This window comes from Astatotilapia calliptera, chromosome 15, assembly GCF_964374335.1.
Source record: "Astatotilapia calliptera chromosome 15, fAstCal68.1, whole genome shotgun sequence".
Taxonomy (NCBI): domain Eukaryota; kingdom Metazoa; phylum Chordata; class Actinopteri; order Cichliformes; family Cichlidae; genus Astatotilapia; species Astatotilapia calliptera.
The window spans coordinates 3,159,332-3,187,256 of NC_137436.1; the positions used below are offsets into that span (position 1 = coordinate 3,159,332).

The 27,925-nt window shown below is 42.6% G+C and overlaps 1 protein-coding gene across 5 annotated transcripts in view; it reads left to right on the top strand.

The window, feature by feature from the left end:
• ccdc85cb (coiled-coil domain containing 85C, b) overlaps window positions 1–24,790 on the top strand; it is a 47,596-nt gene extending 22,806 nt beyond the window's left edge. The window contains exons 2-7 of one of the 5 annotated variants that reach the window (XM_026194064.2): window positions 9,614–9,693; window positions 10,864–10,905; window positions 16,862–16,966; window positions 21,303–21,395; window positions 21,829–21,927; window positions 23,727–24,790. In XM_026194064.2, the coding sequence (XP_026049849.1) occupies window positions 9,614–9,693; window positions 10,864–10,905; window positions 16,862–16,966; window positions 21,303–21,395; window positions 21,829–21,927; window positions 23,727–23,816 (509 nt within the window). In that variant the 3' untranslated portion in view covers window positions 23,817–24,790. The remainder of the gene's footprint in view (window positions 1–9,613; window positions 9,694–10,863; window positions 10,906–16,861; window positions 16,967–21,302; window positions 21,396–21,828; window positions 21,928–23,726) is intronic. The other 4 variants (XM_026194065.2, XM_026194066.2, XM_026194067.2 and 1 more) reach the window with 4 other exon arrangements.
• The last annotated feature ends 3,135 nt before the right edge of the window (window positions 24,791–27,925 follow it).

Sequence of the window (27,925 nt, forward strand, 5' to 3'; positions counted from 1 at the left end):
ATAACAGAACTTACGCGCTGTGCAGGAGTAGGCTGAAGGGTTTCGGGACGGCAGTGTGAAGGCAAACAATAGCTACCAGCTAATCCATCTACAAAATGTCACTAATCTTTTTCTGTTTTGTCTCGCAGTGAATAGCCATCACACACACACGGACAGTAAGGGTGCGGACTAAATTAAGCCCACAGCTTTGATTTCACAGGATTGAACTCAACTAGCTGCCTGATTGCCTTTCTTTTAGCCTAATCAAAAGATTAAGAGCATGGGGCAGTAGTCTGAGAAGTGGCCTAGTACTGTAGAGCACTTAAGCAATGCAAGCGCTAAACCATATGTATTGATTTTTGACAGCCTTGCTAGCAGTCACCCTGGAGATCTCCCATAAAAAAAACATACAAAAATGTCTGTGCGTTAATGTGTGGCCTCATACCGTGTACGTAATCAGTGACGCACACGGATATCACACGTACTGTATTGCAGCCGTATTTTCAGCCCGACGCCCGTAGGTGCAGACGTGCAAAGGCATCCGCTGACCCTGCAAGGGTGGTGATGACGAGCTGAGGAGACAGCGGAGGGAGGCATCACTTTGTCGGGCAGGATGTGCGATGGGAACAAGGCGTGCGTCAGCGTCGCTGTCTGTTGGAGTACCTATAAATAAATCGGGCTTCTCTCCCTCTTTCTCTGCCACCGTCGAAGCAGACAGAGCGATCGATCGTTGGACGTCAGAGAATTAGTTTTCAATTTCCACTCAATGGAAGCGAATAACCTCTGACATTATGAAGAGCCCCAGCTGACCTGTGCGTAACTGTGAATGTCTGAAATTGTCATGATTAGATGCATAACAGGATATGATTACCGTGGGGAATTGGACAAAGTCGATAGGGATTCGATGCCAGCATCCGTTTGTTTATCCAGACAGATTGATCTGCGTTGGAAAATATGAGGCCAGACGAGGATGCAAGAAGCAGGAAACAAGTGGAAAGCCTATGTTGTAATGTGTTTAGACTTCTGGACTGAGAGAACCTTTCCAACTGACAGAGGCCTGTTAGTGTACTTGAAGAGCAGTTTGGGTGTCCCACTGCTTTTCTCTCCAAACTTGTTTTTAACAAGGTTCGGAGGGCCGGCCTTTCCATATGTTTTTATTTATTTGTGAGTTTTGTCCTTCTTTTAACACACAAATATTTTTATGTTTTACTTTGAAAAACTTGATTTTGAAAGTTTTGGTCTTTATTTTGAAATCAGAGAAAAGGGGACGCTGTATTCTGCTGTGATTCGGTGCTTTCACTTTTAGGCATGTGACTTTTTAAAAATTTTTATGTTGTTTTTCTGTCAGGATGGGACACTGAACCAAACTCCATCTTCCATAGGAAGAAAACTGTCCAGAAAACGGCGTGTAAACCAAATATTAACCTTGTAATTGCCGATTTAATTTACTGATGGTCAGATTCATTTCTCTCTTCACAAGTCCTGAAAGTTAATGCTTAGCAGAGAGGAAGACCTGCTGTTACTCTTAAACCGAGAACACAAAGCTTGTTTATTCAGTATTTTTATTGTGGTCAAGGTCCAAGGTGCACTTTACATCCATTCAACTGTCTACTTTCCACTGCATGCCCGCACAATGCTTCGTAAGGCCACGTTATTCATGTGATACACCAAAGTGCGTGAAATATTTATGCCACCCAAAACTCCCCGAGGCAAAAACCTCCTCTAGTAGTTTCTCTCTGCGCTGAAGCCGCGCTGAGCTGTTGGTGTTTGGTTTTGTTTCCAACTGATAAGCAGCAAATGATTAAAGAGCCGATCTCACCTGGTCAGTGTTTAAGCTGTCGACGCGCACGAGCCTTCCCTCTGGAGCTCATTTGACAATTTTAACTTTCACGCTAGTCACTCGGCAGGGGTCGTCTCCCCTCGAGCGTAAAGCAACGCTGCACTGTTGTCACACGCGAAGACACACTTTCACATTTTCATGCACATGACAGAAAACAAAAAAACAAAACATGTTTCGCTTCTCTCCGCAGCACATTCTCCCACGTACACATGCACGGACTCGCGCACGGGGGAGTGCGTGGGGAGGTGAGGCGCTCTCGCTCCCTTGGAGTGGGTGCCATGTCTTGTCAGATGGGGTTAGCTCCCCGCCGGCTGATGAGCCAGTTGAGGCTTTGAAGACCTTCCAGGAGCCCGTGGTTTACGTGGTTGGGTTGCCAGGTTTTGCCATCCCCCTCATTAATGCAGCATGGTTGCACACTTAACTTGTTCTTCTCTGTTCCCTTGGCCAGTTCACCCTGGCTATGACCGATTACTGTGCATCCAAGCAAAGGAACTAACTGGCCAAGTGCATGCCTGTATTTGTGGATTGCAGAATGCAGCACATGAAATGTTAGCTTGTTTTTATTGCAGCTTTTATAAACGTAATTGATAAATTAAAACTGTTCATCTAGAAAGGAAAGCCTGAAACCCTGTTTCTTTGGGTTCCTCAGCCACTCCGGGCTAAAATGTCACAGGAAAAAATAAATAAATCTCAAACATTTAATTTCTTCACTTTTGACACAAATGCACATCAGTAATCAAAAATTCTTTCTTGGACATAACTCTTATAGCTCAACTTTTCCATCTTCAATCTGACATTCCTGACCATTCTAACCAGTCTCCTTAGGGAAGGATTTTCCCAACTAATCTGCCTGAATTGAACATCTAGTTGAGCTGACAGTACACAGTACTACATTATGGAGCACAGAAAGGCTCTGCAGGCAAATGTCACTGAATACTTTTCCTTTTTGTTTCTTTGTTTGTTGAACACAGTTTCCTTTTCCATCATCTTGATGAACTGGCCAATGAATGTTTAATGAAAGTTTCATTTTTACGCAAGGGCGGAGGTTTGTTAGACTTGCAACATCAAGACAAAAAGAAAGCAACGCTGTGAAATGAATGTACCGTCTGTTTGTCATCTTTGCTATCTTAATGTTTGGAAGCCAAAAATGGAAAAAAGCTAATTTCACAATTTTTTTTACATTTTCTTTTTTAATCAACAAATATAGCCACTGGTATCACTCTTAAAAATGCTTTATCAGTCATGCTGCACTCCTCGCCGTTCAAGTGCTACATGGAAAGTTGGAGGCAGCGAGACCCCATCGCAGAAAAGTGAGAGCATCAGTCACGACAGATACACCATTTATTAAGCCAGAAGATGCATTATGAGAAGAGACTGTGGTGAACGGGTGTGTAGCTTGGTATGGGCTAGCATTAATGGTGCCTTCACACCAAACCTGTTTTCGTCATGCTTGATTTCATACAAAGCCTATGTAATCAACTGAGTTGATGCAAATTTGCACCTGGCAACGCAAATGGAGGCTAATCTGTATTCACAGGTTAAAATTTAGCATCTTGTTTTGTGCACACTGTTTAAGAGCAGCTGAAGGTGCTTGAAAAGCCACTTTTAATGTGGCATGTTATGCAAGCAATGCATTTCCAACAGTTACAACACCGTGACTGGAGGTGGTGACTGTACTTCACACACCTTATGGTGACGCACTCATGTAAGCTCCATCCTCACTGGGTTTAAGGGTAAGTTCAGCAATTAATGGGTTTTTACAAAAGCAATAAAGTGATGGAACAATAATTCAAGGAATTACTTTTGCAGCTACTTAGACAAACATTACATTTAAATGTTTACTGCTGCTCTGACTGCTGGCTGGAGGGAGTGGCGTCTCTCCATGTCTTTGATTCTCTTCTGTCTTTGCTCTTTTCCACCCCCTTTTTCAGCTTTTAAGGTGGACCTCTTTCAGATTCCCACCATGAATACGGCTCGTTCCAAACTGAGATTTTTAAAGTTGCCGGTTAATAAAGCTATTTTAGTATAACGATTTAAGCTTTATGTAACCAGTGGAACTGATTTGACCACTGACTCGGGTGTAAGTGTAGAAAAAAGCAGAAACAGTCCATACTGTTTCACTTTCTTCAACATCTTGAGGTAATTGACCCAACCTATTCCCGCCTTGAACACATGTGTATACACACACACACACACACACACACACACACACACACACACACACACACACACACACACACACACACACACACACACACACACACGGGTTAAAAAAAATCCCCTTTCTCGCTCGAACCCTCTCACTCATCCTTTCACCCTCCCACATGAGCTCACACTGTCAGCTTAGACACCCATACAGCCCACATGCATTCCCTGTCTTCAAAATGTTGTGCATAAGCACTCATACATGCTACACACACACAGACACGCACGTCGCTGAGAGAATATACATGTCTCTGCACTAAAACACTGAGATACAGCTGTGAATAGGAGATGAAAGCCAGAGCCGAGCCAGGAATAATAAAAGCAGAGTGATTTCAATGCACTGCAGGCTTTCTAAACAGCCCTGGGATCTGACTTGAAAACATAAGGGGATTCCAAAGCCTGGTCCTTTTTAACCATACTGCTTTACCAAAGCTACTTTGATGTAACAAAGACCTCGGAGGCTGGTTTTTGTAACATTCCCACCACTATCTGCCCAATGTCGATTGTAAATGTATATGTGTGGTCTAATTTTAAGACTCGTCAATATAATTGTTGAAACCCCCTCTTCTGCCGTGACCTCCGATAACATCAGGCGTACCTTTTTGTTCCACTCGGGGGTTTGAAACATATGCACCGAGGGTGTGACAGAGAAAAAGAACTAATAAAGAGATGGAAAAGCAGGCTACAGATTTAAGGAGGAGAATGATATTATACATACGCTATCCATCACAGTGACACTAATTCTGCCATTTCTTGTGGATGATACATTATCATTATGAGGTGATTCAGTGCAGGCTATATAAATCATCCTGGAAGGTAACAGTACTCAAACAGAAACTAAAGGAACTCTCTGGAGGTTTGGCCAGTTGTAGCGCGGCGGAGCACGGTTTTATGAGAGGGTTCACGTTTGTTTGTATTGTGAAATGCTGCAATGTTCCCACCTTGTCCTGCTAATCAGCAGTGTAACGTACAAAATCTCACACTTACTGAAAAGTCTTAAAACTCAGACTGTATATAAAAGATGCACACACACTAACATCACCCATTGGTTTGTGGACTTTTGCTATGAAGCCTAAAGTTGGCTGTTGCTAACTTGTTTTTGTTTGTTTTTATTTATTTGTTTCTAAACCAGATGTTCCACAATTGGGCAAAAGGTTTGGCGTAATTGTTAGCTAGCATTAGCTTTATTAGTTAGCTGCTTAGCTTAAGTTAAAATCACTTACTGACTGAAGTGGACAGCCAGCTTCTTAGATGTCTTCTGGTAGCGACCTGTTTAACTGTTGCTCAAAGTGGCCAAACAACTACCAATTTAAGCCTTAATATATCATTTAAATGGCCAGCATTGACCACCATACTGTTGTTGCAAAAGGAGAAAAATGCAACACCTTTTTTCTTAGAGTTTAAAAGTTTTACAAACTTGTATAAAAAGTTTATAAACTTGTTTATTTGTGCTGTAAAGTTGGTCTTTTAAACATAAGGAGTCTATGCTTGAGTGACTTGTATTTGGAGACGCTCTCAAACGGCTATTTGAAGAACTGCAGTTTTTGGCACGAGTGCACTGGCTGCAGGTTTCAGCCTCGGAGGTTCCAACATTTAAATTATTTTAAAGGTCTTTATTTTTTCATGGCGACAGAAGTCCATTCAACACTGAATAGACATTATGCATTAAATTTCATACTATGAAATGTTACAGTGCGTTACAGTTCATACTATAACACAGCGGTCCCCAACCCCCGGGCCTCGGACCGGTTCCAGTCCGTGAGTCGTTTGGTACCGGGCTGCGAGAGTTGAGGCTCAGGTGTGAAATGTATGGTTTTCAGGGTTTTTATCGGTTTTCAGCGTTATTTTGTTATCCTTAACTCGGTTTTCCTGGGTCTTTTCACGTGTGTTATGAATAAATCGTCTTTTTTTTCAATACCGGTACTAGTTTTATTTTGTTGTATTTATCCGTGACACCTTAAAGGCCGGTCCGTGAAAATATTGTCGGACATAAACCGGTCCGTGGCGCAAAAAAGGTTGGGGACCGCTGCTATAACACATACACTGTCTTGTGCAGTATTAAATTCCACACTTGTTTCACTTGTGATTTGGCTCGCAGATATTTTTGTCTGCTAGAGGCGTGCAGCAAAGACAGCAAGATGGGCTGTTATAGACAGATGGGCATAGGCTGCTTGGAGCCTTGTAGCAACCAAACGGGAGCTAGTGGAGCCCAGACCCTTTTAAAACGGGGTCACAACAACTTTTTGTAACTCTATTTTCAGTCAGATTAACGGCCTCATATGTGTTTTTATTGTTGTGACATAATATCAGGTCAGTCTCTTCAAAACTGCCTCTTTTTTCTTTTTTCTTTCAGAGCAGCAAAAGAGCTGTAATGGAGAGAGTCGTTAAAGTAATGGGATGTAGTGAAATGGAGGGAAAAGTGGGAGTGGAGTGGAGGTAAGGAGGGGAGTGGCTGCTGGAAGTGGGTCACAGTGGCACTGACGTGATAAAAAGCGACGCGCTGAAAGGGGGGATGGACTCGTGCCGCCGTCTGCGTCACCTTTTGTCCGGCGCGCACACAGATATATACAGTCTCACATCAGCTCAGTTCAGCGGGTAAACATCAGTAGCACAGATATAAAAATAGCTCACGTAAAGGCCGGATTTTCCTCTCTCTGTCAGGGCCTCCGGCATTCTCATGCTGCATTGTTTACAGCCTAGTTGGAAATATTTCACTGCTTCACAGCATCTTCTACTCGCTTATTCACCTGTTTAAGATTGCATTCAGGCTGTGCATAAATAATAACAGCCTCTCCCATGATCCTGTTTTTGTTGGGCTGTGTGTGCATGAAAGAGCAGATGCACAGAGCTGGGGTTTGAAAGGCGGTTATTTTGGCTCTGCTGTGTGATCTCTGTATGATCTGTAGCGTTTCCTTGTGGACGAGTGATGCAGGGGAGAGGATGTGTTGCTGGAGGGGCTGCGGGGATGAAAGGATGAAGGAGTGGCAGGGGAGCCAGGGAGCAGTTTAATTGCCTGACCCTTCTCCCACCAGGATGACTCCGGAGCTGGGTGTTAAAGAGAGAGGGTGACGGCTGGATTCCACGAGCAGATCCCCGCAGCTCTGAGCGTGTGTGTGTGTGTGTGTGTGTGTGTGTGTGTGTGTGTGTGTGTGTGTGTGTGTGTGTGTGTGTGTGTGTGTGTTCTTGTGAATTTTCTCACAGCAGATCTGCACATATTTGAGAAAGACAACTTAATCATGCCGTGCGTGATGCTGAAGGGATGCACTTTGAGATTTAGCCTCCTATAACACATCAAAGGCTTGTGGGGAGTAGAAGGGGAGGGATGGTGCTGTGTTATGTGAAGAAGCTGTTCATGCTCGCGTCTGTGGAACCCATCACTTAGGGCCAATTCTGTTTTTGTTTTGTTTTTCTAGTTAAAATGGAAAACTGCATCAATATTTACCTTCGACTGTACATCTTTACATCTTATTGTTATTTATTTGGTCTTAAGAAGATAAAAAATACGAGTTTGTTCGAACACTGATGGTTTAATCTTAATCCCTGTGAATAATCTCAACATACACAACAGTGGGGGAGAAAAGCAGCAGTTAACATCCATTTTCTGCCCCCCCCCTCCCCTTTCAGAGTCTTCTTCGTTTGTTGTTTGCTGACTGAACGCTGAGGAACCTTCATCCTAATCAGCTTGAGATCTGGCTGCAGGTCAGGCAAGCAGATGAATACAGATTAGAGTGTCACAAGGCAGTAAGAGAGGATTACCAGATCTGGCCAGCGTCCCACTGTGGCCTCCTGTAGGTGTCCAGTCACTGGCTAACAAGTGTTGTCTGCACTGGCCCTTCTTAAAAAAAAAAGTCATGGGGTTAGACCGATTGGACTTGGCTCTGTCTGCTTTCAAGTTGTGGGAAAAGATTGATGATCCCGTGGGTTTTTAAAATAGGATATATTTCCCTTTCTTCATACTTGTTTCACATTATTACACAAAGAAAAATGATGCAAAAGAAGATAAAAGACAACAGTAGTTGAATGAAAGACAACGAGGGCTTTACCACTGCTGTTCTGGTAAAGTGCATTTAATACAGAGCACCAATTCTGACATGAGAACACTTACAGGCTCCAGATTCAGTTCTGAAAATGTTGTTCTGCATCTATAATGTAAGGTAGATTTAGGACACCAGTTAAGCATAAGCTTGACCAAAACTTCATGGATCTGCAGACAGCTGAGTGTGTATGCTGTCTGACGTGTTTATGCAAACAGCAGGAGGTTTCTAAAGTATGTCTGAAACTGATAGCATCTGTGGCTGTGTGCATGTAACTGCAAACCTGCTGAATCCAGGTTGGCGTTCGAGTGGGCTGATTTGTGAACAGTGGTGCCCCCTGCTTGCAAAGTGCTTGTCGACTTGCTTAAATGCCTGTTGGACTTGTGAGGGTCATTTAAGTCGAGGCAAACTAAGACGAGAGTTGCCAAACAGATGCGAGAAGCTTTGTTTCATTTGCGTGTGCGGCACCCTGCAGCTGTGAGTCCTCATGTGCATCTTGTTAAACCTCAACCCATCATTTTCATCAGCAGCTTCCCCGCCGTCGCCGCTCTCAGCCTCTCTGTAATTCCACTTAGAAAACAAAACACAATAAAGCCGTGCGTGCGGTGTTGTGCTCCCGAGTAGCTACCAGAGCGCGGCTCCTGTGCGTAACTCGGCTTTGATCTCTCTCTGTAAATTAAACATGCCTTTTTAGATAACAGGCTCCCTGGCACCTGCAGAGTCAAACTGTACCTCCGCGCTTCACATCCGCTCCCGTCCCTGATTTGAACTCGGTAAAGTTGATTCAAGTCAGCACAGTGCCGCTTTATTGGGATCAACCTTGGTTGTGTAAACCTCTGTGGGATAATTAGGCTGCAGTTAGACTGTCAGATGTGCAGATTACAGACAGTTCTGTGACGAATCTCAAATATGACAGTTGACTCTCTTTCATACAGAGAACAGGAGAAATGTGCACCAAGTTGGGAAAGGAAAAAGCGGTCGAGTATGGGGTCAAAAAATGGGTCAGCGTGAACACTGTGCTTGACCTTTGACATCAGCTGCAAGAACTTATTTTGCAAAGCGACCAATAGGCTTGAATTTGAGGATGGAACCAATACTTGGATCAACTAAAATTACTAAAAAATTAAAATTAGGGATGAAATCTTTACTACTATTACAACAATTTTTTTAGCCGTCTAAAAGCTGATGCCATCTTTCTTTTTATGCCAATGTAAGTCACCAGATAAATACCTGATATAAGCCCATACCAACATTTGCATCCATAGTGCATAAATGTAAAAGGTGGGAGAATTTGTACCTTTTGTCTTTTGTTTGGGTGCCAATTTAATATTTTTAGATCTTTGAGTGTCAGAGCTAGCATATTAGCTAATATTAGCTAATATTATAATGCTCTTTCACAAGGATATGATGTGCATCTCAAACTGCACGGCAACCTTTGGAGCTCTCTGTGGTCCTTCTGCCTCAGTGGCCCTGCCTGCCCGTTTTCCGCTTGAGGTCTTTGAAATGCTAATCACTTCTCCTCTTCTCTTTTTTTTCCTCTTCATCTCTCCTCCAGATTCTTCCACCAACTACATCAGGCAGCTGGAGACGAAAGTGCGGATACTGGAAGACGATAACAATAAGCTCCTCTCACAGGTGAGGCTTGCACAAGGACACACACACAGGCACATGTGCCATGCCGCAATTAGCCCACTTGAGTTTCCGTCTAAACTTATACCCTCGCTAAACTCCTCTTGTGCGAATTTTTAACTCATCCTCAACGCATGACAGGAAGCTGCGATGACATAAAATCGTTGCCTAATGCTTCTGTGAAGCTACCCCTTGCAACAGGCTCCCTGTTAGTTGGGGAATATGTTTATCCATGTTTAATTCATAGGGAGTCAGTAAGCTTCAGTAGCGTGCACTGATGTTAGCCCCCGAGGCGAACTGTGGGAGCGGAGCAGAGATGAGAGGAGGAAAAAGAAGGGGAAAGAGGCATTAAGTGACAGTGACAGAGTAAAGGATTTATCCCCAAAGCTGACCTTGCTCTGACTTCTCCCAAATTTGGAGGATGGAGGGCTCGGTGAGGGAGGGGGTGTGTGCAAAAACGGGGTGGGGTGTGTGTGGAATGCTGGTGTGGTTCACCAGAAGGTCACATGTCAGTCTGCGGAGGTGTGTTTACCCAGTCGAGCACAAACAGCAGATGACGAAATCGAAGCACACTAATCTGGTCACGTGAGGGGAAATCTGATTCATGAAGTGTTCGACTAATTATTGGCAACAAAAAAAAACAGCTCAGGCTTTAAGTTTATAATTTGGCCTCTTTAATTTTATCGCATCATTTTATGGTGCGAGTCGGTTCGTTTAATGCAAATCAGGTTGCACAGAGACGAGGCTGAATTTCACACTATAATTTGAAGTCTTCTTTCCCACTTATATCCCAGCAGATTCATGTGTAGGCAGAGTGTAGGCTGTTATCACTGACATGAAACCTAAACGATCCTCATAATTATCTCTTACGCGCTACAGTTAGGTGTTACACATTGTCTCGCAGCAGTCCAAGCATAGAATATGAACTCCCGTCTTATAGTTTTTGTTCACGTTGTTTTCTGCAGACGTGATGTTGGGATATGAATGCGTTCAAGTGCAGTGCAAAATGTGAAACTGTTGAGACTGATTTATTTATTTATTTTTAACAAATACATTACCTTAATTTTATGTGTTTAAATCCATCAGCAAAACAGTTGCTTCCATTGCTGTTCACGGCTCCTCACAGAGCGAAACAACATAATAAACCATTCCACCATTATGTTTTTCTCTCCCTAGGCTTATAGCCGCTATAGCTTATCGCAAATACAGACGAGAAAGGTAATCTTCTGTGATGTCTGTGTTTGTTGGCTCTTCTGCTGGCCGGTTGGTTCAGTCTGTTTGGCCCTTTCACTCTTTTTACTCGTTTGGTGGTGGGACTTTTCACATCTTTGAGCTTCTTGCTTTCTCTTCTGTAGAGGGCTGACACTATCAAAGCAGCAGCTGTACAAGGCAAGGTGACTCTTTGCAGTAATGTTTTATGTTGTGCCTTTCAGACAAGGAATCACCTCTGTGGTAATGTTTAAAGGGTAGGAATATGATGATTTGTTCCCTTGATGGGATTAAGTTATTATGACGCAACAGCCTGTAGTGTTTTTTAGCTTAGCATAAAGGCTAGACGCTAGCTAGACTGCGGCAAAGATCGGGACTGTGACATCATCCACTGGCTTCTGAAGAAACCATTTCCACTTTGGTTAAAGAAATAAATCTAATATGACGAGGAGGGGTGGGTCTGACCGTCAAACCACTTGCTCATCGGCTATGAATTTGTCAATATCAAATCGTTAGCTAATGAGCATACCGCAGATAATCCTCCAGTTTGAAACCTATTAGGACCAGGATTTATGAAATACACTTAATTTTCATGACCAAAAATGAGCGACTGAGCCCATAAACGCAGCTGGAAAGTATTTAAAAAAGTCAACTCAGAAATCCATTTTCACATAAATTACAGGACCTGAAATCATTTTGTTTTTAAGCAAAAACTACAGTGGAACTGAGAGGTCAAACGGACTGCAACTTAAGAAAACCCCAGCAATAAGAAAAACGCTACAAAAGCACACAAAACACAACGGAAATATGAAAAAACTGATTTCCAAAAGCACAAGGGAAGTGTTTCTGGGGAGACAATAACCCGACGGACTATTTGCAGGAAACAAAATATGCCAATAATTTTGCCGATAAACACTTAAAAGAAGTGGAGGATCTATTAGTTTTGTGAGAAAAGAAAAGATGAGAGGTAAGTGTGTTAGCTTAACTATTAGCCTAAAAATCCGTCATCAGTATTTTATGAATCATGAGATTAAAACACACTTACTTAGCATGTTTTGGTTCCTGTAACTCAGGGCTGCCCAATCCCAGTCCTCGAGAGCTACTATCCTGCAGCTTTTAGATGCATCCCTACTCCAACACAGCTGAATCAAATGAATGGCTTGTTATCAGGCCTTTGCCAAACACGATGGCATGCTGAAGAGGTAATCAAACCATTTGATTCAGCTGTGTTGGAGTAGGGATTAGGGCTGGGCGATATATCGAGTTTTTTAAAAATATCGATATATTTTCATACAAGATATAAGATGTGACAATATCGTTTATATCGATATAGTCTATGTTACGTTATAATTATACTTGTGGAGCCGCAGGTTTGCCTCTCTTTCGTCCACTTTTGTCTCTACGCAACGTTACTCGACCTCGCCTCTCCTTCACTGAACACAACTCCGCCTCCCCCATAGCTTCACCTGCAGGCAATGACAAGATGAAAGCGGAAAATCTCCGTTAGCGAGTTACCGTGCGTGGGGCTGGACGGCGTCAACGTGTTAGCGAGCTAACCGCGCTAATGAGCTAACCGCGCTAACGACATGCAGCCAGGAGGGGCTGCACGGCCTAAAATCCTTTCATTTTCTCAAAACTCGACAGTGCGCCTTATGTATGAATTCTGGTTGTGCTTACTGACCGCGAACCGATTTTATGTGGTACACAGCGCTCGGCAATCTGTCAAAAAATGTTTTAATATGACTTTGCTAAGCTACGGAGCTGCACCGCTTGATGGATTGTCTTGGAGGATTAGGGCTACCGGGGAGGAGCCTCGCGGAGTGATACGTACTGTGCTTCAACGTAATATTACCGTACTGTGTGTGTATAAGGACCACAAACGGCACCTGTTCAGAGACGTGGTGCAGCTGTGAAATCTGTCTCTTTGTTACTATGCTCAGCGTCTATTAGTTTACATTTTGACTGCACAATTGTGAGCTTTTTGTTATGCACAAAAAAACATTGTTTTCTTTTATTTATGGACCATGATTATTTAATAAATGCTGATAATTTATTTTTGAATAATTTCTTCATGTACATCTACGCTGTATGTAAATAAAAGCGCCCATATCTGGGACACAGTGTGACTAGAACTCTCTTTTTGTTCTTAACTTATGGCTTTAAAAAAAAAAAAAAATCGAGATATATATCTTATATCGCCATCCAGCTAAAAAATATCGAGATATGAATTCTGGGTCATATCGCCCAGCCCTAGTAGGGATGCATCTAAAAGCTGCAGGACGGTAGCTCTCGAGGACCGGGATTGGGCACCCCTGCTGTAACTGGTCCGTCGGGTTATTGTCTCGCCAGAAACACTTTGTGTGCTTTTGCAGCATTTTTCTTATTTCTTAAGTTGCAGTCCGTTTGGCCTCTCAGGGCCACCGTAAAAACACTTTGGATTTACCCACTGTCTGTGGTTCAAAGTGCTAACATAACAGTATTATTAACACTTAGAACTTCTAATTAACATAATATATCTCATGTTTTATACCATTAAAAAAAGTTAAACAACACATAACTTCTGTTGCTTATCAGTGGTCAAATCATGAGAGAGCGTGTTATCAGACTCAAACTAGCTTTGTCCCCATCACTCCCTCTCGTCCTGTAGTGCTAAACTAACCGGTTTCTGGTTGTGACTTCATATCATTGATACACACCTAATATTGATATTGATCTCCAACTTTTCGTAATACAGTAAAGTGCATTGACAAACATCACCACAGAAATGATTCACCTTGTGATTGTGCCGGTTTTCCGAGAACACGGGAAGTTAAATGCACCGCCTTGCAGGGTTGTGGCTTCTGTGTCCAGGGGTTTCCTTTCTGTGCTGCTAGCATGCTGTGCTAATGAATGAACACAGGTGGCCCTTGCTTGTACGTGGCCTTTCTTGGCAAGAAAGCTTTTATCTGTCCTTGGAACTGCTCCGCACAGTGTTTGGTACAAGGTAACTTAAGTGAATGAATGCTATATTGTGCTTTGGTGCATAAATGACACACGCATGTCCTAGCTTGTGTTGACGTCTGGAGGGCTGAATAATTAAAGATCCGGGGGGCAAGCCAGGTAGATTCAGGCATCTGTTATGCATGGCCGAAACCTTTGTGGGAGTGCAACTGAACAATGAAGGACTGTCAATCTGAAGCTGAAAAATATGAATCTGTAATCTCTGGTTGTTGTTACTAAACATGACTTTCCCACAGAGGTGATAACAGGAAAATATTGGGTGAAAATAAGAATTACTGAAGTTTACCATTCAGTTAGATTTCATGATATCCTACCTGATGACGTGTGTGCATATTAGCAGGTTCAATTGTTACAATGGATTATCTTCCCCAGTGGATTGTATTGCCTAACTTCCTGTGTTATGAAACCGGCCCAGCGAAACTTGTGTTCAGCTAGAGGAAACAATGGCCTCTTAGTGCAGGAATGCTGACCCTCCAGACCAGCTTGGCTGAGGTATTTTAACCATACTCAAGGGAGCGTGGAGGGAGTTAACAGCAGGATCCCACAGTGGATATTAACATTAACAAGGGCCTACGCAGCCCAGGTGTAAACACAATTAGAAAAACAGGTGTGTGCACTCAGATGCACACATTCAGACATGCTCAGACACGCGCATCCTCCTCAGGCTTTCTCCCACTAAGCTCTCCCATTTCTTCCAGCTGTTACTTGTCTCTAGTCGAGCTCGCACACGAACTCCGGACGATGTTGAGATAATCTGGTCCGGACGTTGTCGGAAGTTCACTCTTGGTAAATACTGTTTGGTTTAGGTCAGGGTGAGTCAGGCATCTTGTAAACTTTGCATTTGGGAGCTTGCAACCCAAAGCACTTTTATCACCCAATGTCAGAAATTTGCGCCGTCGTTGAGAGAGGCTCAGACCTGTGGAGAAAATATCTTTTGTCAACTCACTACAGTGTGTGAAGCACTCATGCGCTCCTCCTCAATCCACACTGACACTTTGTCATGAAACTGACAAGTGTAAGCACGTAATGATCTGTATATCAGATGATGCTCCGTCCCCTGAGTCACTGCAATAAGCCCCAAACTCTCAAACACTTAATGTTATGGCTGTCAGGCTTTGCATTCATGGCATAATTAGGTAACAATAATGATGGAAGAGCGACGTATTTAAGTTTAAAGACCAGGTCATTGATTTCAGATGCAAAAATACTGAGGCTAAAGCTGCTTGTCCCAGATTAGCATCCATACTGCACCGGCATATGATGTACAGCCCAACTGTCTAACGGTGTAACTGTGATAAGGAAACGCCTCTTATTTCAGTCTAGCACGAGTTACTCTGATTTAACAGTTTCCATCCTGTATTTGATTAAATCACGGCTCTGGAGGAGCATCCCGCTGTCCTTCCTACCCTTTTGTCAAAGTGGCATCACCCCTGCCCCTCATAATTCAAACAGGAAACGATGCAAGACACCCACAGCATCTTCCCGTCAGCACCAAGAACATTGTGATGGATGGATAAGATGCAGGGCCCCTGAATTTTAGCCAGGAAGACTGCAGCGAGCCAACTGTCCTCAGCTGTCTGGCAAACAAATGGCTTTGCTGGTCTCAGCGGTCAAGGTCATGTCGGGGTGGGAAGTAAAGTTGGAGATGTGTGATGGTTAAATGAAAAGCTAGACTCAGGGAGAGGTCTGCATCGGTAACATAAAACTCTTTAGCAAGCCTTCTTATTCAGGTGATCAACTATGCGTTTATGTCACCCCTCTTGATTTTGACATTTAAGGTTACCAGACACAAAGCTTATAGAGATGTCAAAAAAGATGCACTATTGAGGGCATGAATATGGAAACTGAAAGGATAGATCAAGAAGCGCCAGGGGGAGGACTGGAAAAGGTTAGAGGAACATTACAAGGATACTGAGTTGGAGGAGAGAAGAGGAGCAGGAATATCAAAGGACGGGGAAGACGAGGGGAATGCTGATTGTGGCTTTGTGCGTGCGAGCGTGCACCTGAGTGCGTCACACACACACACACACACACACACACACACACACACACACACACACACACACACACACAGATAATACAAAGGCAGACAACACAGCACAATGTCCGGGCATTCATAGACACACACCCACAGCTCAACGGGTTATTTATAGCTGAGCGCTCCCAGGCATCACGTGTGTTCATGCACCGCGCCACGCACAGAGGGAACACTAGTGCGCGACACGAGAAATGTCACAAGAAACAGTGGTGTTTGCCGTGTCCCTGCCTGCAGAGCGAAGCTGGGCTGGTAACTGCCCCCCAGGAACCAGTGGTCTTTGGCTGCTAATGAGGACAAATTTTAGGCATGTTGCCCCTATGTAGTGAACCTCAATGAAGGCAAAACGGGATACTTCCGCACACGAGCAATGGCGTGAGAGTGATGAGGAAAAGTGCCTTGTATGGTGAGGGAGACACAGCCAAAGACTTTAATAAACCCCCTTGGATGGAAATACCAACGGGCAAAACCTGGGTAGTAACAAAGATGCTAGTAGTTGTGCGTCTAGTGACACAGATGCAAGAAGAGAAAATTGGTGTAAAATTGCTTCACAGGCAGTGTTTTCTCTGTTTATGTGCACAAAACTGGGCTAATCTCTATCAAATGTTGGTGATGGTACTTGCGAGTACCTCAGGATTTTGAGTATTTGAGTAAAAAGTGGCCGTTTTTATGTTAAAATATCTCTCATAGAGGCAAATACATTGATTTTTGTCAACATTGTCAGAATGAATATTAAAGTCAAATTAGTGCCAAAGTGAACAAACTGACAGGATTCCCTGTGTGTTTGCACTCTGTCTTGGATTATTAACTTTGATTTATTAGTATGCAGTGAAGCCACTCTTTGGGTAATTTTAGGTAAAACTCACATTGAAGTCTTATTTTTCTTTTCTTTTTTCCTTTGGTGTTTGTTTTGTGACCGTTTGTGTCCAGCAGTGTAACCCAGGTGACCTTCGTGCCCTGAGGAAGGGAATGACTCTGTACCACTCAGAGTCCCAGCTGTCCTCACTGCCCCAGCGCCAGGAAGCCATGCACATGGTCAGTAATGAGAAGACTGACACACACGCACACATACGCAAACACACAAATTTGGAGAAGGCTAACCACCTATACTAAGATTCACACTGACACGCTTAGATGAATACCCGCTCACACTAACCGCTAAGACAATAGTCACAGCAATCAGTCAGCGCTATGACACTGCTTATACAGATGTGGTTACATAAAGAGACAGGGCTTAATTGCACACAGACATGCACATGCTTAATTGTAGGGAGCGCTATGCCAGTGCCTCCACGGCAAAGTCAAGTCAGCTCTAATTCACTTTACTTCTCACACTCCAATTAAACCTCCACAGGCAACCTCGCTCTCGCTTACACGTGACAGGAAGAAGAAAAAAGAGAGAGGGAGAAGAAAAGGAATGAAAGGAAATGGGGCATAAGGGGGATGATCCAGACAGAGTCTTAGACAGAAGAGAAACTAAGGCAGAGACCAGGATAGAAATTTAGCATAGTCAGCACTCTTCCTCATATCCTGTCCCTGCTTTTTCTTCCTCCCTGGAGCTTGTTTGAACCAAATTCCACTATGAAAATAATAATCCTCTCCACTCCACCTCCACCCTTAACCCTGCCAATGTCTTCAGGAGGAGAGGATTGGCAATTAAGGAAGGTCAGAGTCGGGCTGTGCCGCTCCTCAGAAGACTAAATCTTCCTTGTGTTAAAAAAAAATATTTTTTTTTTTTGTTTTAATCACAGGGTTATTTTGCAGCACAGAGGTAAATTGTGAATTGTAGGTTCCCCATATTTACAGTGTAGTTTTATATGAAATAAGGTCAAACTTTTGATGTGCTATGAATAAGACATTTAACAGGCATGTGTTGTGAAAAAATATGCTGGATATAAAAATGTTGGATATATTTGATTAAATCATCATGTAACTATATTTTTGCTTTAGCATCATGAATTTGGTATTAAAATAGATTTTTATGTATTGTTAAATTAGAATTATTAGCAGCAGCGCCTTTTATTCATTGTTTCATTTATTCATCATTTCATTGTGTATTTAGTGGTGCGTCTTAAAAATTCAGTCCACACCAATTTTGGTGACTGTTAAATTATGTATGGGTGACGTACGCCGAACAAACGCAAGCGATGATTAAATGTACATAATATATCAGAAAAGAACATATTTATATTTATGTTACATCCATAAGAATTGGGATGTAATATAAATCGAAAAAATGTATAGATATTAATAAGTATGTGTGACAATATTTCAAAGTTCTTTCTTAACTGTCGCTCTGTTAAGGAGGAGATAGTTTATGTATGTACACATCCTATGATCGTTATAGTAACATTTTCCTGAAAACTAGCTGCTACGCTTTGCTAATGTTTAGATTTAGATTATTATTTTATGCTTTATATTTATATTTAAATATTTCTAAGATTATATATGTTGCTCTTTAGATTGAACAACTTAACTCGAAATTTCGAGTTACTTTTCTCAAAATTTCGAGTTAATAACTCTAAATTTCAAGTTAGCTCTGCCAATCAGTGATCTATGTAGAATTCGCACTCAAAACCAGATCGTAACAAATTGGTGCTTTTGAGAGTACGTTTGGTGATAGTAACGCCATGTGATTCAGCTATTAACACAAAGATTTCATCATTTGTGAAGCCACGCTGAAAATTATCAGTAATTTGTGCATTCATGACTGGCTGTAATACTAGTAGTTTAGCTGTAGCATTTGTAGCTGAGGGCTTCAGCTTCCGGTTAACAAGGAAATGACATAATTCACGTACAGTAGATTACTGATTGGCAGCGCTAACTCGAAGTTTCGAGTTACTTTTCTCAAAATATTGAGTTATTAACTCGAAATTTCGAGTTAAGTCGTTCAATCTAAAGAGCAACATATATAATCTTAGAAATATTTAAATATAAATATAAAGCATAAAATAATAATCTAAATCTAAACATTAGCAAAGCGTAGCAGCTAGTATATGCTTATATAAATATAAAAAGCTGTGAAACTCTTATTCAGAGAGAGAAGAGAGGAAGTAAAGAGAGTGGCAAGCTAATAGCTGCTAGTTGTCAGTTAGCCTAGCTTAGCTTAGCTTAGCTTAGTGATAAAGCGGTGAGAAATGGCTCGTCTGGAGCTATTTGACAGTAAAATAATCCACCACCATGACTGTAATATGTTCTTGTGGGTTTATAAATTGTACAATAAAGGCAGATTTTTTTTATTTTATTTATTTATTTTTAGCTTTTTCTGCTAATGGCCTTGTTTCTGACAAGCCCACAGAACAGCACTAACGTTGAGCTCTGTAGTTTGCCCAGTTCATGTTGAGGAGCAGGGAAAGAAGGCATAAAATCGAAGATGAGATGTGGGACTTCAGAATGACTTCAGTGAAGTGGACTCTTAGTTGTGTGTGTCCCTCCCAATCGATCAGCTCATCCTCTATATTCACTTCTTTGTCTTACTCAAAGTTTCAGGTCAGTGAGCGTACATGAGATTGTCAAATAGAAGACGCTCAACAGTCTGTGCTCATTTTCGTATGTTTAAACTTCAAACCATTGCTCCTGACAGTGTTTGTCCCCCTGCCTGCCTCCTGCTGCAATGACCCAAATCAGCCCTGTTAATGCAGGAGATGCTTACAGTTACGAGCAGTAAACACTGCCCCGAGCTATCTGTGTCCAAATCCTTTTCTTGACTGCACTGCTCTTGGCAAATGCTTGCAGTGAATGTTTACATATTTCAAATATTAAATATCACAAAAGGCTTAACGATGAATTATACATTCATACTTTCAGTCAGACCAAAGTCCACTTCACTGTATGGAAGCTGTTACCTTTTGTTGGTATAAAGATACAGTCTTAACTCACTGGAAAATTGAAGCGCTTGTAAAGTATGGATGGGTCTTTGTGATGCACACACAGATAATTGGATATCATAAATGGCATAAATTTTAAAAACAACTCCATTTGTCTTTTGTATTACGTGTTTTTACACACAAAGTTTTGCAAGCGTGATTTTTAGGTCAAACATGAGCGAGCAGCTGTTGCAACGAGCGAACTCAACTGTGTCTGTGGAATACTAAACAAAATGTTTCCCTCGGATGTCTGGATGAATTTGCTGTGTTGTTTAGCTGCTCTTTGATCAGACAGTTGCAGATTTAAAGAGAAACCTTGGAATCCACACAGGCAAAAACAAAACGGTGGGTAAATTTAATATACTAAATATGTGCAAAAAAGGGGGCTTGGACTGGCATCTGCACTGGATTACATCAAGTATCAAACCAGTCCAAGCTTTTCTGGTACTGTATGTAATTAAGTGGATGTCATAAATGGTTGTTTTGATGTAGTTACTAAACTAAGACACTGCGTCAGTTCAAGTGCTGGCAAAATGTGCAAATGTACACTCACATTCACTTTCATCCTATTTTTCTCATGTCAGAGCTTGTAAATATAATGCTCAACCTGTCTGAGGATAACATCAAATTATGCTTAAAAACATGGAAACGTGCCGTTAAGCTCTTTTGCCACTTTGACCTTTTCTTGTCCAATGGTTGAAAGAATACTTTTCTTATTGGTTTGTATGGCCAAAAGCCTCTAGATGTAAATCAGTGCTTTGTGCGGTTTATGTGATGTGAATAAACTGCTGGGCAGTTTCCACAAATCGGTCCTCTTGGGTGCAGTGGGATTATTATTTTATCTCCGTGCTATCAGGTTACGTGGGATCATTCTGGCACCCAAATGGGGCCAGCGGGCATGGAGGGAGCTGACAGGCGCATCACTAGCGAGCAGAGAATTTAACCCAGGCTAACAGAGCCAGGGATCTGTGTCTAATGCAAGACCCCGATGCCAGGTTACGGTGAATGGGACCCATTGTGTATCCCAGTGATCTCTGTGTCCCTCAGACAGAGACCCACTGTCTGGAACTACCCGGGAGGGGGGTGGTGATGAGTCAAGCAAACTCCCCCTCAGTCTCTTTCCTGGCTGGCTGCTCCCATCACACCAGGTTAAATCACTCTGTGCAGGTAGCAGACCAGAGGAGGGAGTGGAATACAAAAGAAACAGGGAAGAAAAACACCAGTGGAGGATTGGTGATTTGAGCTGGTATGAAGGGGGTGACATTTTCAGTGTGACAGTACAGGAATACTCTCTTTTTAAATCCGAACAGGTGCCCCCTGATGGGACGAGTGGGGCCTCTTTTTTGGTATCTTGACTCAAATGAAGAGCTCTTTGCAGATGTCCTGGCTGGTGCAGGTTTGCACCTGCCTCTTAACCTCTGTCACAGTTCTCCCGCTCCCTAACATCTTCATCATTGTTATGTTATTGTTTCTTTCTCTCACTCTCTGTTTTTCTCTCCCCTTAGGGGACTGGACGCCTACCAACTAGCGAGTCCTCTCCAGCTACAGGCTATTTGTCCTGCGTCCAAAAGCCTGAGGCTGTGGTCCATGCCATGAAGGTAATATTAGTCAGGGAAATCAATCACAGGGTGTAATTGTTGGTAAACAGTGTTACAGCTTTTGTATCATTGATGCAGCTGTGATGCTATCATAGTGCTGTTCCTGGAGAATTTGCAGGATGATGCCTGAAGGCTATTATGGTATAGCTGCGACCAGCGTGACAGTTCAAATGTGGGAAAAACACATTTGTTGCTAATGTAATGTTACTTTCTTTTAAATGGTTAAAAGGGGGTAGCATTATATTAGCAGATAAAGTAGTACCAGACCATGCCTAGAAGTACTTAACCATGTTCAAGTGGGTCAGGCTGGTAGCGCTATGGAAAAAAACAAGAACACATTGGCAGTTAGGCTGGAAGATAACAGCGTTGCCTAGTGTAGTTCTGTAAATACAGAAGGAAAATAAGACGTGTCCAACCCTGTGTCTGCCATCAGGTGCTGGAGGTCCACGAGAACTTGGATAAGCAGGTTCCTGAGGACTATGAGGATGATCTCAGCGAGAAAGAGAAGGCCATTGTGCGAGAGATGTGCAATGTAAGTGCACCTCCTGCTCCCACAGATGTACTCGCATCCCGGTCTTTATTCTAATTGTCTGTGTGTTGTCATGATTATTGGAGAGCCTGAAAGTGGGGGGCTAGGTGGGTGTCTGAGCTCTCACACAGGTCTGTTGCCATCACTGCAGAACCACTTAGCTAATCACACCACAGGTTTGTCACTGATGTAGTGCCAATAATATAAAATGCACTATATGCAGACCATTAGTGTAACAATGGAAAAATGAGGAATTTGATAGTTGTAAATTCAGTCTGTTCATTAGCTTTTTTAATTCATTATACTGGATTCAAATCAGGTCAGTTTTGAGCCTTTTTGGCTAATGAGGAACTCGTTTGGGCTCATTTGGTTTGGAATGACACAGCAGCTCTGCCTCTTTCTTTCTTTCTATCCATCCCTCTGTCTCTCTTTTTGTGCCCCCCTTTTCCACTCCAAAGCTGAAAGCCCAAAGTATAGAGGCTCATAGTTGAGCTGTCAGAGCAATTAAACTGGTGCGGCAGGAAAAAGAGCACCACCCCCTCCTCCCTCCCAATAGCACTCCTCCACCTCACCCTTCTATTCTTCCACCTCTCATTTTCCCCTCATCTTTCTCTGTCTGTGCTGAAAAGGCCTTTCCCAGGATAAAAAGGTCTGCTGATTAGAGCGAGTACGAGAGTGGGGTTATCTGGGCCCTGCAGAGGTATGTGACAGGCCAGGAATGGGGAAGCACTACAATAGTACCTCTGTAACATCACCGGGGTCTCGCGGGGGCCCCTCTCACTCTCATAGAGAGATTTCAGCACCGGAGAGACGACACGGACTGAGATAGAGTCCCGTTCTTGTCTTTATGCTTTGATAGAATTGGAAAATGGGTGCAGTGCTTCATTGAAATGTTCAAACATATACAGTGTATAAGATAACAGTTGGGATAACTCCAAAGAGCTTAAAAGTCAATATTCGATCTGTCCACCTTTATTCCTTAATAACTCTCTTAAGCAGCATTTCTTAAAGTGGTGTTTGGGAATAGTTCTCCAGGCTTCCTGAAGGCCATTCATGGCTGCTTTTTGATCCCACGCTGTTTCAGTAATGTTGAAGAGGAAGGCCTGTTCATGACTGATACGGCTCCATTGTGTGCTTTTTTCCATCCGTGTACGCTTTTACTGCACTGGGAGTGTGTTTGGGATCGTTGTCATGCTGAAAAATGAAGCTGTTGCCAGTCAGACATTTTCCAGATGGTGCTACACGGTGGGTTAAAACCTCACTGTGCTTTTCTCCCTTTAAAATTCCATAAATCTCCAACACCACTGGCTGAAACGCTGCCCAAAACCATGACAGGGCCTCCACCGTGTTGTACACATGGCTGTTGTCCCTCTCTCCTGACCTCGGCCATACATACACACCCTGCCTTTCTTAAGAATGGGCCACCCCTTCTACTGAAGCCATTTCTGATCAGGTTTCAGTGAACAGTAGACGTATCAACTGAAGAATGAGTCCAAAGAAACACTTTGAAAGACCTTCAGAAAGGCTGCAGGACTGTTGCTCAAGACCACTTAAAAAAATTATGAGAAAATCCGGCTTCTTGAAAGCAAAATATAAAGAAGCTCGAGACTTCTGCACTGCACTGAAGCTCTACTGTAGTGTGAGTGTGTGTAGTCCTCCCAGCTCAAAGCCAAACTGTGGGCATTTGAAGTTTTCCCTCTTGAAGAAGAAAGTCTTTTCTTTCCAGCCTCTGTGTCTGCCCGTCTTTCTCTCGCTGTTCCTCTTCCTCGCTCAGCTCCTCTTCTCTCCTCTTCTGTTCGCAGGTGGTGTGGAGAAAACTGGGTGATGCAGCAGGATCAAAGCTGTCCGTCAGACAGCACCTCTCTGGTAACCAGTTCAAAGGCCCGCTGTAGCATATCAGCCCTAGAGAGAGACGGAGAGATATCAGGATCCACACTCACCTGAAACGCCACCTTCCCACCTGCACCTACACGGACCCGTCACGCCACCGTGCTCCCACCTGCCGACAGCACCCGGCATTCCTCCGGCGAACGCTCTCTTTTTAGACTGGCTACAGAATGGACCTGTTAGTCTCGTTGTTGCCTGTATACGTTTTTGGATCTCTGCGCTGACATGTTGACAGCCGGCAGCTAGTGTCACCAACCCGCCACTTTTCTGCATCGGTTTGGAGGCTTTCTCTTTTCTCTCTGTAAACAAACACCCGCTTTCGCTCCTTTAGAGCTTAGCTGAGCTGTAATAAGCTAGGGATGAGACGTGGTTTCGAGCACAGGTGACGGGGGTGGGGGGGCAGAAGTTGGCAACAGTGAGGCGATTAATACTAGTTTCTATGGAGAGAGACACCCCCATCCCCTCCCGAGCTCCTGTCACATGTATGACCCCGCCTCCCCACTTCCTCCAGCGGTCAATGAGTATAACTAGCATTAGCATTCTATAATGTTAGCCAAGTGAAACCCACTGTGACCTAGCGCCTTTTTGCTCGTAAGACAAGTCTATGGATAATAAAGTCTAGAGATCGCTGTTAACTCGTGTATATTATGTATAAAACCATAGCATTACGTCATTGTTTCTGTTGATTTGACTTTATTTTGTATTCTAGCGTGGCCATGTGATCAACAATTGAGTTTTAAAAAGCACACACATACACACCTACATATACAAACACACACAGACCTCAAACAGGGTTTGCTTTTGGTAATACTCTTTTTTTTTTTTGTTATTGTCATTGTTATCATTATCATTCTTTTCCAGATGAATTGCTCTTACTCCTTCTCTCTGTAATGTTCGTTCAAATGTATCCGGGCCATTCTGAATCTGCCGTCTCGCTCTGTTTATTAAGGAACAGATAAATTTTCTTACTTTTGTGAAACGGGCTAAAAATTGTATGCTGTGTGCATGCTTGACAATCATTCTCTCAGGTTGGGAGGGCTACAGCTTTACCTTTGCCCATCTGTGACCGTGCGCGCATGTGTGTGAGTGTGTTTAAGAGTGTGAGTCTGTGTGGGAGGAGACTGAATGGTTGGAGCTGTAGCATCTGCCTGTGAATCCTCTTTTTTTGGGCCATTGAACCCTGGTTACAGCCCGATTGAAGGCTGCTGAAGACATTTTCTGAATCCATCCAAAATAAAATGTAATTCAATAACTAAAATATCCTGAACCTCCCCACTCAGTTTGATCTGCTCTGAAACTTTTTTTATACAGTGGTTTGAAAAGTGCATGTTTGTCACAGTTGCAGGTTTCAGATCATCAAACTAATTTAAATATTAGATAAAGAAAACACAAGTAAACACAAAATGCAGTTTCTAAATTAAGGTGTTTATTATTAATGGGGAAAAAATCCAAACCTGCATGGGCCTGTGTGCAAAAAGTGATAACTGGTAACCTAATAACTGGTTGGGCCAGCAAAAACCGCAATAAAGCAGCAACAACTGCAATCAAGCATTCACAATAACTGGCAATGAGTCTTTGACAGCGCTGTGGAGGAATGTTGGCCCTCTCATCTTTGCCGAATTGTTGTAATTCAGTCACATTGGAGGGTTTTCGAGCATGAGCCGCCTTTTTAGGGTCCTGCCACAGCATCTCAATCGGATTCTGGTCAGGACTCATTTTACTTTGCTTAAGCCATTCAGAGGTGGTATTGCTGGCGTGTTTTGGGTCACTGTCCTACTGCAGAACCCAAGTGCGCTTCAGCTTGAGGTCACAAACAGATGGCCGGACAGTTGTAGGATGGTTTGGTAGACGACAGAATTCATGGCTCCATTTACAACAGCCAGTCTTCCTCCTGAGGCGGATTAGCAGCTCCAGCCCATCACACTACCGCTGTGACCCTTTCCAGACTGAAAGCTGTCAGTGTCTTTGTTTCTCAGGTGTTTCTTCGAGTCGTAGCATGATGTCTTGCTTTTTGAGATCTTTTAGCCTGCTCCACTTTGTCAGACAGGTTCTATTTAAGTGATTTCTCGATTCAACAGGTCTGCCAATAATCAGGCCAGAGTGTGTTTAGTGAAACTGAACTGTGTGGGGGGGTTTTTTGGGGTTTTTTTGTTTTTGTTTTTTTTTTTAACTGAACTGTGGTTAATCACAGTTAATTCCTGATTTAACAACAGGGGCAATTACTTTTTCACACAGGAACTGGTAGGTTTGGATAACTTTTCTCCCCTAATCAGTGAAATCACCATTTAAAAACAGTGTTTTATACTTACTCGGGCTGTTTTTGCCTAATATTAAAATGTGTTTGATGATCCAAAACATGTAAGTGTAACAAATATGCAAAACACTGGGAAATCAGGAAGGGGGCAAAGACTTTTTCACACCACTGTATCTCTGACGATAAGGGTAGGGAAAGAAAAGTCACATAGATGGATATTAGACCGTTTCTCGCATCATGGATTCAGCAGGTGTGTTTATGCAGTGCGTGTTTTATTGAAGTTATTTTTTCTTTTTTAGAATATGAGATAAGTCTTCCCCTTGATGTCTCCGTACCATAAAACACTAACATTTAAAACAAAAAACTTTTCTTGATGTCAGAATGAACAAATACTGTTTGTCGGTGTATTTATTGCCAGGTGTAACATAGTGAGATAGAGATGGGAGCGCAGTTGGTAACTGAACGGTCACGTTTTAAACTCATCAGACGGATTTCGTGTTATTAAAGTTGTCTGATGAGTTTGCCGAGTGACTCGACAGCTCAGGCTCTCCCATCTCTAGTGTTATTTGTTCCAAATTAGAACATTTCTGAGGCTACCCGTTTGTCCACCTTGGTACTCTCAATTAAAGGGTTAAAATATATAGATATATATAATAATAATAATCAAAGTATGATTTTTTTTAAGTGTCCTTTTTCTAGGAACCGATTTCAAGCCATTATACAATTTTGAATACTTTATATATGGCAAATGATTTGAGACGTGCCACACTGTTTTCTTTATTGTGTTTTAATTTGGACCCAGCTGTATATTTGAAGAAAAAAAAAAAAAAAAAGCATCTGTAGTGTTTTTTTTCCTGCCTATATGCTAAAGCCACAATACAGAAACCTAGAATCTACAGTGTAAATGTATATTCCTTTAGTAACTAGCATGACTGGAACCTCTTTTCGTGGTTTCACCAATAAAGGAGAATATTTCGCTGGTGAGACCGAAAACATGAAATAGTCCACTTTTAGAAACATTTGGAAGAAAATAAACAAGTTGCTTAATGATGTTGTGAACGGCTCTTTATTTAAGCATGCGCTACATTTTTTTTTTTTCACTAGCTGGGGTAGGCTGCCCTCTGGTGGCGGAACGGTGGAAATGAAAATGTAAAACCAAAAACTGGAATGCGCACCACTGGCCAATTTATTAGGTTCCCCTGTTCCCTTCAAATCTGCCTTCATTCTTGGCGTAGATGTTGAAAACAAAACAGTGATTTTGGTCCACGTTGGCAGGATAGGATGACACAGTTTCTGCACATTTATGGTGAAAAATGGACATGTAAGTAAAGTTTATTTATATAGCACCTTTCACAGACATATGTCACAAAGTGCTTTACAAGGTAAAAACATAATACAGTCATAAAATACATCATAAAAACCCTGGTCTGCAACAATACTCACACAGGCTTTTAAATCTGGCATTTAAATGATGCTCATAGCTATAGGTTGTGCTGGATCAGGTGACCCATGATGCACTGAGTGTTTCTTCTTCAGTCACCTTTCTCAATAAATCTCTGTCTCTCTTCCACAGCATGTCTTTATCCTGTCTTCCTTCTCTCTCCCCAACCAATCACAGCAGATGGCCCCGCCCCTCCCTGAGCCTTCTGCTGGAGGTTTCTTCCTGTTAAAAGGGAGTTTTTCCTTCCCACTGTCTTACTTGCTCATAGTGTGTCATGTGATTGTTGGGTTTTTCTCTGTATGTATTATGATGGGGTCTACCTTACAATATAAAGCGCCTTGAGACTGTTGTTGTGATTTGGCGCTGTATAATATAATTGTATGTTCAGAGATGCTCTTCTGCATACCTTGGTTGTAATG